This window comes from Prenolepis imparis, unplaced genomic scaffold, assembly GCF_030444845.1.
Source record: "Prenolepis imparis isolate NDT839.2.m4 unplaced genomic scaffold, iyPreImpa1.0 SCAF_10, whole genome shotgun sequence".
NCBI classification, from domain to species: Eukaryota; Metazoa; Arthropoda; class Insecta; order Hymenoptera; family Formicidae; genus Prenolepis; species Prenolepis imparis.
Window position 1 is genome coordinate 4,393,017 of NW_028141168.1, and position 12,954 is coordinate 4,405,970.

The 12,954-nt window shown below is 37.9% G+C and overlaps 1 protein-coding gene across 1 annotated transcript; it reads left to right on the top strand.

The window, feature by feature from the left end:
* The first annotated feature begins 1,116 nt into the window (after positions 1–1,116).
* Positions 1,117–12,534, top strand: LOC145942330 (uncharacterized). The gene is made up of 2 exons (XM_083048942.1): positions 1,117–1,786; positions 8,761–12,534. Exons 1-2 carry the CDS (start codon positions 1,565–1,567, stop codon positions 10,114–10,116), a joined length of 1,578 nt encoding a protein of 525 aa, XP_082905068.1. The 5' UTR covers positions 1,117–1,564; the 3' UTR covers positions 10,117–12,534.
* The last annotated feature ends 420 nt before the right edge of the window (positions 12,535–12,954 follow it).

Genomic DNA, 12,954 nt, shown 5'->3' on the forward strand with positions numbered 1-12,954 from the left:
TAAAAAAATATATATATGTATATATATATATATATGTATTTATATATAAAATTATATAATATATATATATATTTGTCAAATGAATTATTCTTTAAAATAGATTAATAAAATCAACAAATTAAAAAATAAATAAGTGAACAAATATGTGTAAAATATGTAGAACCATAAATTTGAAATTAAATAATGACAATTGATCTCGTACAAACTAAAGGAGAAAAGAATTCAGTATTATTTTGTATATCGCTGAAGAAGTTCCTAACTCTTCATTTCGTCATCTTTGATTATCTTGAGGACTTATCAGGGATGCAAGACGAGGATATGAATCGAGTGATATTTTTTTTGTGCTAATTGATTCCTTGAAGTTGATCCAAAGGAAGTATCGTTCACATCAAATAGAGAAGAATTTAAAAACAAGTTTGTTGTGTCTCATTTTCTTACACCTGGCTCTCTGATTAATCCGTTTTCTACCTGAATTAGTATTTATATAGTTTATATATTAGAGTCTTTTTGGTTTTATTATAAAAGAATTTTCCTCTAGCTATCCAAACACAGATCCAGATACTGTTGTCTCAATACGAGAGAATTAGACTCAACGCGAAATTACTCCAATCCTCGGAAAGTTCCGCTGGCGGATCGATCCACGACGCGCGGAAGACAGGGTCCTCTTTCTCCGTCCTACCCGATAGGATAGTAGTAATGTACCCGGTACTGTACTTGGGCGATGTGCATACACGGTATATGCACACGGTGGACGCGCGCGCGAGGTCGATCGCGAAACTCGGATCGGATTGGTCGATATTCGCTGTTCCATCCCATACGTTCAAGGAAGGTGGTCCGAAGTGGCGGTGCTTGAGGGAAAGACCCGCCCTCGGCATTCGCTCGAATGGATAGACGACGCCCTATTCGCGTTACGGAAACCTCCCTCTTCAGAAAGGTGGGAGAGCCGCCGCGCCATTGGACGGTGGTGTTCGTACAAAGCGGGAGGGGAAATCGGCTGAGAAATGCAATCAGCGACCGCCTCCAATCCGGGACACAGCGGTACCATGAGGTCTCAGGGTGGGGGAAGCTCGTTGCGGGGGTGTGGGTATAGATCGGCCGCAGTATCCGCGGAGACGCGATCGCGGATACTCGGCGTGCCTGGGCGTGCGCTCTCGGGGGGTCTTTTCCCCGAATTGCGGAATAATCCAATCCAAGGATTCGTCGGAAACACCGAAAAAACAGTGTTTAAATCCGAATTCGTCGTTGTCCGGATTGTTGTGATATACTGTGACACGTGCGCGACAGCAAACTCCAGCGTAGGCTCAGGCCTCGGCCGACCGCGGGACCCCGTGGTTGGGTCCGATGGAGATCCTCGTTCCCACGGGAAAGCAGCTACTATTCTCGTGCTCCCATCGCCGGTTCGCGATCTGGAAAATGCTGGCGCGCGAGTATCGGCGAATATTTCGGAAAGTGTCGAGCAACGCGTAGCAAGAGCAAACGCTGCTTCGTTCCAGACGGACGGGTGGTGACATTAGAGACACTAACTTGACTCCTCGAAATCGCGTCGATCCATCGGCGCACGTCGATGATGCCGCGACCCTCGCGCGATACCTACGGTGATCAGAAACCGCCGTACTCCTACATATCGTTGACGGCGATGGCGATATGGTCGTCGAGGGACAAGATGCTGCCGCTCGCCGAGATTTACAAGTTCATCGCCGACCGCTTCCCGTATTACAGAAAGGACACGCGACGATGGCAAAACTCTTTGAGGCACAATTTGTCCTTCAACGATTGCTTCATCAAGGTTAGTCTGTCCGTAATCCCCCGATTCATTGTTCCGATCGACGTTGGGTCCGGAGAAATTTCTCCGATAATATTCGTCGACTCGATAATATCAGATTGCCAAATATTGTTTGTCTATTATAAGCACAGTCTTAAATGAGCTTACTGATTAGATTTTTGCAAAAGAAAACTTATTGTTAGAAAAACTCCTTTTTATGATGAAGAAGAGCAAAATCGATCTGCAATCTTTCCTTAACAAGAATCAACGTAATTCTATTTTTTCGCCTTTATTTAAACGACACAACCATGAACACCAATTTAAATATTGTCAAATGTCGGATAGGGTTCAATATATACTTGAAAATCCGAGTCGAATCTAATAATCAAGTTTCATTTTCTAGAGAGATGACTCGAATAATACTCATAAAAAATAATATTTCATATATTGTACTTGCTAAATACAATTGAGTATCTGCAAGGTTCGAAATAGTACTTATAAGTGCTTTCTATCGTAAAGAAATGAATCTTTTACAAGTAGTTTGAATTGAGTAGCTTGAATTTTAAGATCTAAGTCTAAAATCTATTTATAATACTTGCTACACAATCACACACGCACATTATCCATCCCACACTCATTCACCTATCCCTAATTTCTCATAAGTACTCACAAAAGATTCGAACTTGATTTAGGTTTGAATGTACTTGGAAGTACTGCTTTTGTTTTTCGAGGTATTTATAGAGAGTATGAACCTATCTCGTCCAGGTTCGAGTCTACTTGAAAGTACTGGTTTATTTTCGAAATAATCATAGAGAGTTCGAAATCATGCAAACAAATTCGAATCTATTTGTAGAGATTAGAGATACTTAATCCCCTCATTTTACAACGTAAAATTTCTCATAAGTATTCATAATAGATTCGAACATACTTGATCCAGGTTTAATGTACTTGGAAGCACTGCTCGTGTTTTTCGAGGTACTTATAGAGAGAATTCGAAACCATGCAGAATTCGAATCTACTTATAAGATACTTAGGATTTGTTATTCTTTATTACTGCATTGGTGAACATTGGTGCAGTAAGTTAGAGTGAAACAAAATATACTTGTCTCACTTTAGGTCTGTTCTTTTTTATTCCACATTGAAAGGAAAAAGATAGAAGACTAGTGCAGCTAGTTCAGCTAAAAAGAACAGACCTACAAACTTATTGCACCAGTGTGCACTAGTAGTTCACCAGTACAGCAATAAAGAACAAATCTTTAATCTAAAAACAAACAAATTCGAACCTATTTGTAAGATATTTAATCTCATTGCTAAAATAAGTGACACCTCAAATCGCGATCGTCGAAGTGTCGTCCAAGATATCGCGAATAGTGTAGCGAATGGAGCACAGAGAACGGATCTTACCTTTTATGACTGACGCGATGTGCCTTTTCAACACGAATGTCCGGGTTCGTCCCAGGAGCGACGACGCAACGCGCAAGGTGTCTGGTTGTTGGTATTATCGGGCCATCTGTTTCGCACCTGCCAACACGCGTGCGACCGCGCGATCACCCGTCATGGCGCGTTTTACACGCGGTTCCTCGAAATTATACGAAAGAATGCCGGCTTCTTTCGTCGCCTGCCGTCTTCCGATTCTCGGAGGGTGTCCTAACGAAAAAAAGTAAAACCGTTTCGGACATATCTCGCGCCTTGTGTCATAATGCGAAACTCATCATCCAATCTAAGAGACGCAAGTGTATTTTCTCAGAGAACATTTCCAATCTGCGATTTTGAAATGCTGCTATACTTTAAATCCTTAAACGTAGTCTAAATTCGTAGTCCAGATTTTTGCGAACTCTTCTTCATAGCGCTTTTACATGATTTTATTTGTGAAGATCATGCGTGGAAAAATAATCAAATATTAAGAGAGACGCGTAATAATCAATCATAGATATAATTGTGACAGTCACAAATCAGTTTTAAATCTTTATATTGTACTTACTGCCTGTATTCTCATTATGACACAGTAAGTAATTTAATTTTATGATTAATATATATTTGTTTTGTTATATACATAATTATTGATTTATGAAGATTTTCATTATAGTATGTAAATTGAATTATAACAATGAGTATTATAGAATATAATTAATTATTGAGAATTTTTAGAATATAGATTTAAAAATTCCTTCAAATATTGTATGAATTACAGGCAATTATAGGTATTAATTATATAATTGTAGATATTAATTAATTTTATGATTATTATTTATAAAGGTTATTTTATATATTTTTTTCAAGGTTATTAAAAGATTAGCTTTAAGCCCGCGCTACGCGCGGAAATACATCAAAATTGTAATTTTTTTTTTGCAATAGACGGGAAAAATTTGTTATATACCTCCGGTGTTGCGGAGGAGTGTCGGACTCTCACTCATTTTAAAAACCTTCTCTGTACACGATCTCCTCCTCGATATCTCAAAGTGCGCCGCGTTTCGCACACTCACGCTCACGCCAAGAAATAAGAAATCGTATTTTATAAAATAATACAACAACTTTAATAATTATAACTGTAACACAACAACGGATTCAAAATATTTATCAATTAACACATCCGTCGGAAAATATATTCTTGACTCATTCGAACATCTATACGTTTCAACGTCGATTTCAGGGTACCGATCTTTTTACTCTATCCTGTCCAAGTTATTGAGTGATTCGCCATAATGAATCTAATCGACTATCAACATTTCATTTTAAACGTCCTGGTATCCCTTGACTTCTTGACGGCATTCTGGGGGTTTTCGGACAAAAGGGGGGTATTTTCCGTGGACCCATCGTCCCTGAAGGGACTCCTTAAGTCCCTGCCTCGGCATTCGCCCTACGAATTACTGTTCTCTACTGAGAACTCCACTCTACTGTTCTTAAAAAGAGACAATGATATAATTTAATCGGCCGATTGAGTTAATGAGAGATTCTGATTTCTTTGAGTGTGAGTGTGCGAAACGCGGCGCGCTTTGAGATATCGAGGAGATCGTGTACAGAGACGATTTTTAAAATAGGTGAGAGCCCTACACTCCCCTGCAACACCGGGGGTGTATAACACATTTTTCTGTGTGTGTGGGGGTGGGGGGGTGGGATTGGTTATTAAAAGATATATTTTACATATAAAAGTTTGATACACATAAAATTTAATTAAAACTGCGTAAAAAGTCTAGACAATTTCGGCTCTGAAATTTATTTATTTATTTAATATTGACTTTTATTTTTATATATGTAGAAGCTTAGAATACAGATATATGATTAAAACTGCCTTTTTCGAAACGGCAAGTGTCAAGGCAGACTTTTAATTTAAAGCACTACTTTTATTAAAAACTTAAAAAATACAAAAGTTATATAAATTTCATAACATACAATTAATTTTATATTTTAATTTTATATTTTATTATTAGTTTAGAATTAAAAAATCTTACATTGTGGAGAAAACAATAATGTAATCTCAAACAAATCAATTTGAACCAAATAATCTTTAAACAAAAGACGCGGAATACTTTTATCAAATCATATTTTCTTTGTTTTCTTAGATTGGACAAATTTTACCCTGTATATGACCCTGTTTGCAACGAATAATAATTATCGTCGCTAGAAAGCGTAAAACCATAAACGGAAAGTAATAATGTCTTTGCGAGAAATTTTCGAGAAATTTTATTCCGGAAGAGAGAGGCATTATTGTGAATTAACTAATGAAATTATTCGCGTAAACGCACACACAAACCTATTATACATAATAGTTGCCGTAGATTTATTTATTTGTTTCTTTTATTCTTCGGTTTTAGTTTAAAGTTATAATTTCTTCAATTTGATTTTATAATTTGACAATTTTTTTACAAATATTTTTTTGGATAAATTAATAAGATCATATTTTTTACTTAATATGAAAATGGTTTTATTTAGAGTAAGATTATTTAAACTAAATTTGAATGTAAAAAAATCAAATCAAATTTTCGACATAAAAACGTCTACTACAAGTTGGTCAAATAATTCATAGATAAAAAACGATGTATTTCAAATTATAATTATTATTGCAATATATTTCAAATTATAAAATTATTGAAGATAAAAGAAATAAATTTCCTCTATTTCTTTAATATTATAGAATATGGGCTGGATAAAATTGGAATTGGATAAAATTACATAAATTTTGAATGTGTTTCTATCATCTTATCTGCACTTTAAGCAGCAGATTAAAAATATTTGTTTCAAGATAAGGTACACATTCCGGTAGAAATTTATAATTATTTACTTAGTGGCCATAATGACATATCATGTCGAATCATGTCGAAATTATATTTTATTTTATTTACGAAAAGAGTATATAAATCAAAGAAAAAATAAATCTATAATATCTGTCTATAAATATAAATATTCGTTTCAAGATAGGGTACACTTTTCCGATATTTATTTACTGGCTATATAATGATATTATATCGTGTCGAATCATTATTATTTTCAAATATTTTATTTATGAAAAAATATATATAAATCTATAATACATATCTATAATACAATATCTGTAAGCGCTTTATGTTTGTATAGAAAAAAATTCCGATAACGATAACTTAAAAACGTGCACAACTGGGTTGTCGAACGTAATGTATAGAGTATAGAGTAAAAGGAGTAATATTTAAACAATTGAAACCTTGCAACTTTTCTTTGCATTTTTTCAAGAGTACAGAGATGCCACTTTCAAGCTCGAGATTTGCCGTGGTTTAATCATAAAGAAAGAAAAGTGATGAAAAAATATATGCGAACGCGCGTAGCTCGCCGATCTCTCGTCTCGACCTCTCTTGTCGAGGCGTGGTACTAATAATAGCGCGACGGCAATATATTTCCCTCCGTACGCGCGCGCGCAAGAGATCTGTCCGGCAACAGGTTATGCCTTTCCGATCGAATTAACTCGGCCGATCGGCAGATAATCGTTTCGCGTTATTAAATGTAAAACCTGTTCGTTCCTGGCAAAATAATGAACCCTACGGCTCTCTACAGCTCATCAATCGCCGCTAAGACCTGCGCCTTATATCGGCCATATCGCGGTGGACGTACTAGATACTTTTCCGTAGGGATAAAGGGGAAAAACACGAGACTCTATATACTCACCTGAGTGTGTAATACGAGCGGTCGTGCTTTACGAGAATCGCGTAATTGCCTCAAACATCGTTTTCCCACCGACGGCCCCGACATTCTCATCAGAGATATCAATTAAGGCGCGATTCTTCACAAAAGCGTCATTCCACCAAAGCAATGTGGATTCTTCCAATGTGGAGTAGCGCGCAAACCTTACTTTCGACCTGATTCCAAATTTTCCAATCAACCAATGGAGGATGAGATTTCTATTGCCGCGACAATTCTAGTGTAATACGTATAATAATAATTATTATTATACGTATTTAATTATTATGTAAATACTCAATTTGTTCTTTGCATTACGATGCATTTTACGTATTTTATATTCATATACGTCGGTAGCAATTGATGCCAAACGGAGATTAAAGAAATCTTTTTTTATTGTTTAATTGAATATTGTATAATCTGTGTTTTCCCGCCTCTTTTTTTCTTATCTTATATCTTATATTTAATCTTTCGTACAAACACAGCTGTCAAACTGTCAGACACGGTTTTAAGTTATGATCCATGAATATCAAATGTAAACACGTATGTTCTATGTGTGAAATGCGCTTACTTTTACTTACGAAAGTGAAGGCACTTTATGACACTTCGTTTATCAAGCGCGGATCTGAACAGATGCAATTTCAAATTTGCATCGAATCTTGAAACTCTCTCTTGACGTGTTTGTAATTTCTCATCAGTAGCTTTTTTTAAAGAAAGATTTACAAAAAACACAGCTTGTCTCACAAATAAATGTTTGATTCAAAATTTGATAACGATTCAAACGCGAATTCATATAATCTATTTACTATCATGTTATTCTACGCTACGCCATCGCGTGCTTCTTGCGAAGTTGCTAATATAAATTTTATCTTCGTGTAAAGCGTCTCTGAAGTGATCCAAAATTAGATCTTCGTGAAATGCGCGAATGCCAGTGTACATGTTATTAATCACTTGATTTTAAGTAGCTTATTCGAGACGCAAAGTTTTGAATACAATTTATTGTATGTAAAATTTCAAGAAAATTATTATTTCTCTTTCACGCGAAAGTATAGAAATATGCCAGTCTGAAATTGTCAAATTAATGAGCATAATAAAAGTGTATTTTTCTGAAACGCAGTACATACTTTTCAAAACTAATAAACATCATAAAATTATTTAGAAGATTTTTATCTCATGCCTTTATTTCGCGCGTTTGGTTATTATTAGCTCTATTTATATATATATAATAACTGTTACTTGTTTATTTACTTGTAGATTTACAAGGTTCTTTTGGTAGGAATGTTTCTGAACATTTATAATATTTGAAATATTTTTTACTTTTTACAATTATACTCTTCTCTTTTCCTTTCTTCCCTTCTCTTCTTCCATAGCTACATTTTCCCCTAATCGCCTTTTTCTTTTTTTCCTTCTTGCTCTGCTCTCCTCCTCTCTACCTTTTTTCCTCCTTGTCTTTCCTTCTTCCTTTTTCCTCCTTTATTTATCCCTGCCTCCTTCATCTTCCCTTCTTCCTCTTCTCTCCATAATCCCTTTTCCAAAAACCTCCTGTTGCCAAGAGATATATGGGGTGTTTAGGATCGAACCAGGTTCGAATCTGAGACCTTTCGTCTGTCTGTCCGCGACTTCCACACGAGGCCATATGTCACTCCTAGCTCTTTTTATATATTATCTATATTAAAAAATATTATTTTTAATTTGTCATAAAGAACACTTTGTGCTAAACAAAACAGTACAATGCGATATACCTTTCATCTCGACCTTTCTCATTGTTTTCGTCTCCCAGATGCAACGGAATTTCACACCACAAGTTGGTTGCTCACTCGCAATACGTGATAAACCAAATGACCGGATTTCAGGTGCCGCGCGGTCCCCATCGGCCGGGAAAGGGAGCCTACTGGGCGCTCCACCCCGCCGCATTGTCCATGTTCGAGAACGGCTCGCTCCTCCGCCGACGAAAGCGCTTCAAGCTGCACAAGCCGGATAAGGAGCTGCTCAAGTCCGAACTACAGGCGCTTGCCTCGGCGATGCCGCCGCCGTTACCGCCGCCGCCACCGCCGCCGCCGCAGCCGCAGCCGCACGCCGCGGAACCGGCGGTCGCGTCTACCGGCGGGATCGTCGGGGACACCGGCGGCGCGACTTGCCCCGGTGGTAATGGAGGTCTCAGTCTAGCGAACCTCCATCGTCTGCGGGACGATCTTCTACGTTGGGAGATGCAGGAAAGGCGGATAATGGTCGCGAATCACGGCGACTTCACCGGCGCGGCCAGTTTCGGCCGTTTCGATGGCACCTCCAGTCTGCCGGCCGGACCGGCCGCGCCGGAGGCCGTCACCGCCGGCTATTACTTGCTGTCACCTGAAGTCAGGCAGAGACTGACGGGCGGCGCCGACGGCGGCAACGAGATTCTCAGGACGTACGAGGCGGCCGCGTTGCTGCACTCCGCCGCGTCCTGGAACTTTCCTGGCTTTCCGGCGGTCTCGCCATCATACGCGGTATCGCAGCTGCCGTATCTTCAGCAGACCGCCGTTAGCAGGTCGCAGACTATTCATCCTGTGACGCGAGAGATCCGGGACGATCGTCGGAGCGATCATGCGCTGGAGACCGGACCGGTAATGGTTGGCGGTAGAGACAGCGAAGCGGTCTTCGCGGGTGAGAATACTTACGAGCTTACCGGCTACAATCGCGATAAACTAGCCGAGGAGGAGCCACTTTCGTCGCCCTCATCCTCGTCCTCGTCGTCCAGAATGAATCTTTATCGGAGCGTCGCCGTGACTGCCGCCACCGCCGCCGCATCGTCACCACCGACGTCACCGATCTCGCCGAATTCGCACGCGTCCAAGTCGTCTTATCGCCATCTGTCACCTATCTCGAGCCTGGTGGTAGAGGTCGAACGTACTCAATTGCCCTCCGGCCCTCGCGAGGACCCGGTCGCGGCCACGGTCATTCTAACCACGAACACGGAGAAGAGGGTAAAGAAACCGTTCACCATCGAGAACATTATCGCGCCCGATGACAATAACGAGAGTAGTGGCGACGGAGGTAGCGTTGGCGTTAATACCGTTAGTGTTGGTGATGAGGAGATGGCCTCGAGGTTGCCCGACGAGTCGATCGCGAAGAAGTCCTCGCTCCTTATGCCGAGACCGCTCTACGCCGGATACACGATGTCGATCGCGACCACGGGAGTTCAGAGGCCTTCCTATGGCACAGCCACCTGAATCACCCGTTCATCGTCTCGATCGGACTGTATGAGCCGAAAGTTCACGAAACGTCCGTTTCCAAGATCAGAATAACGTCTCTTTGGCGTATCCTCCACACAGACTCCACACGTTTTATGCCGTCTGTGTACACACTGTGTCTTCACTTATCTAATATCCGTCAGAAGAAAAACAAAAAGAGAAACGAGAGAACACATTCAAACTATTCTAATGAGAAGAGAGACGACGGTCCATCGTTACAGCTGTGACCGAATCAAGCTTAATATTCGTACATACTAGGTCTGACAATAAAGTTCACAAACTCATCACGGTACAATTGTTACATACCTCATTACTGATTATCACTGTGATCCCCTGATTATTAAGCAGTCTCCTTGCGAAGCTATAAACCGATGCCAGTGCCTTTTTCAAAGTAGAGCCCTTCAAAGCAGTTTTGGAACTGTTGTAATATGGCCTTCAGAGCTACCGTGTTACTTTCGAGTTAGATAGTTTTTAGATCAGAAGCGAATAACGAATATTGGAATATTGGAATACCCTCCCTATTTCTAACACCTATGTGCCTCCGTGTAATTTTTTTTATTCCCAAAGATATAGGAAACTTTAAAAGAAATGCTTTTTGATAATATTAAGAGTAACATGACAGCAGCTCTGAAAACCATTTTACAATACAGTGCTAAAACTACTTTGAAGGATGGGAAAGGCACTAACAGTGTATAACTTTTCAAAGGGACTATTTTGAAGGGGACCACAGTGATAATCAGCAATAAGATATGTAGCGAGTGTGCAGTGATGAGTTCGTGAACTTTATTGTCAGATCTATGTGTATGTATAAAGTTATCTCTTTCTGTTATCGTTAGAAATGTGTGAAAAAGTCTGTTTCGATTCCAATTAGATAAGCAAAGGCGTAATGTATGTGGTACTTATCCGTCAAAAAGGATCCGCGAAATCCAGAATCTCTTCGACTCTGAAAAGTTGCCGTTTACGACTTCTCAAATACTGTTTTATTCAGTGAAACGATGCGATGAGATTCAAAAAACGAGACGATCGCGCGGATACTTTTTGCCTTAATCGCGATGCAATCGATCGGATGTAATCGAATACGATCCTCTGTTCAATTCGCCGCGAACGGCAAACGCGACGCAAATATAGGGAGACATCGTATAGACAACGCGTTAGAGTTCCTCATTTCGTAAATAGTGTCTTCTTTTATCGAGAGATCTTTGCTTGCTGTTATTGGTTTTTGTCGCAGGAATCGCTTGGTCTCGAGAAACTTACGAGCTGTTCGGGCAGTTAACAGTTATAATTACTCGTAATCTACGACTATTTTATGACACGCGAAGGCGGTCATCAGTTGATTATTATTGTCAACCGCGATACTTGGAAAATATGTAATTAACTAATTAGAGGATCTCTAAACGATTAGGCGCAGGCGCGAGCACAAAACACCTACGTTAGTTAGGTATATACAAGAAAATTGATAATGTAAAATTAACTTTGCATCTCTTATATGAGCCGTTCATTTTGAAAGTGGTGTAAGTCAATTTTCGAGAAAATTGATAATATTGTTGCTATGGTTACAAATTGAGGTTAAGTTTTCATTTATAAAAGAAATTTAAAGAGAAACAACAAAAAGTGGATTTAAATCACTTTCAAAATAAACGGTTCATGTATGAATGTCAAAGTATTACTTTTATATTGTAACTACGTTTAATTGGAGTATTTTATATAAAAGGAACAAAGTGCCAGAGATTTGATCAATCGAAAAAATCTCTACAGAACTTTTACAGTTCAAAAATATTTACGTAAAAAAAAAACGTATCATAATCTAAAAAGTATCTTTTATAATAATCCAGCAATAGACATCGAATCTGTGTATTTATTCATTTGTTTTTCTTTATTGTAAAAATGTAAATATATATTTATAGGTTAATATATAGATAATTTATTGACAGCACTAAATTTTAAGCAAATCACAACCATTGGTTTGAAGAATAGATTAAGATTCATATTATTACGCCGTAAATTATATTTTTACGGCATGAAGTCCCCTACATCATATATTCATTTCTTGAAATAATAATAAATTTTTTGAATAAATTTCTCCAAAAATTTATATTTTAGATTTATATTATTGAAATATGAACACGAAAGCGCTTGTTTCCTTTTACATAGAAAATGTCCAATTAATAGAGTCTCGTTATAAAAAAATTTATAAAATCTGAAATTGTATCATCGTCTAGATTTTCGCAAGGCTACCAAATTGTATCGACTAAATTATTCAAAATCTCGCGCTCCTTAAAAGAAGAGGCTGCTCGTTACATTCGTACATTTGCGTATCCATCTGTATTCTATACTCACTCGAGTAAAAAACGATTTGTAAATGTAGAAACGATTAGTAGCGAAATAAATTATTGTATATACGTAGAATAAGGATATATCTACAAATAAGTGTTGTTTATTTAATTCTTACTCGAATAATCCCTTTAAATTTTATCCTTCGACGATCGCATTTACTCTTGCCAATTCATATATTTAAAAAATTGAATTTATCATTTTTAAATATATTCCATCAAAAACAAACTTCATAAGTAGATATTCCGAACATTTTTCTCATCTGCTTATTAATTATTTCTCTAGACATTTTAATTGAAAATTACTGATTGTGAGGGAAAATTTGTTTCATTTCAAGGCAACTTATTATTATTTTACTTATTTCTTCTCCTCTTCCATAGTTTCAAAGATGTAAAAACATTTCCTAGTTTAAAAACTCATTTTTTGTCAATACAATTATATCTAATGTTACTTTTTAATTTTATTTTAATAAATTTTCAAACGTTC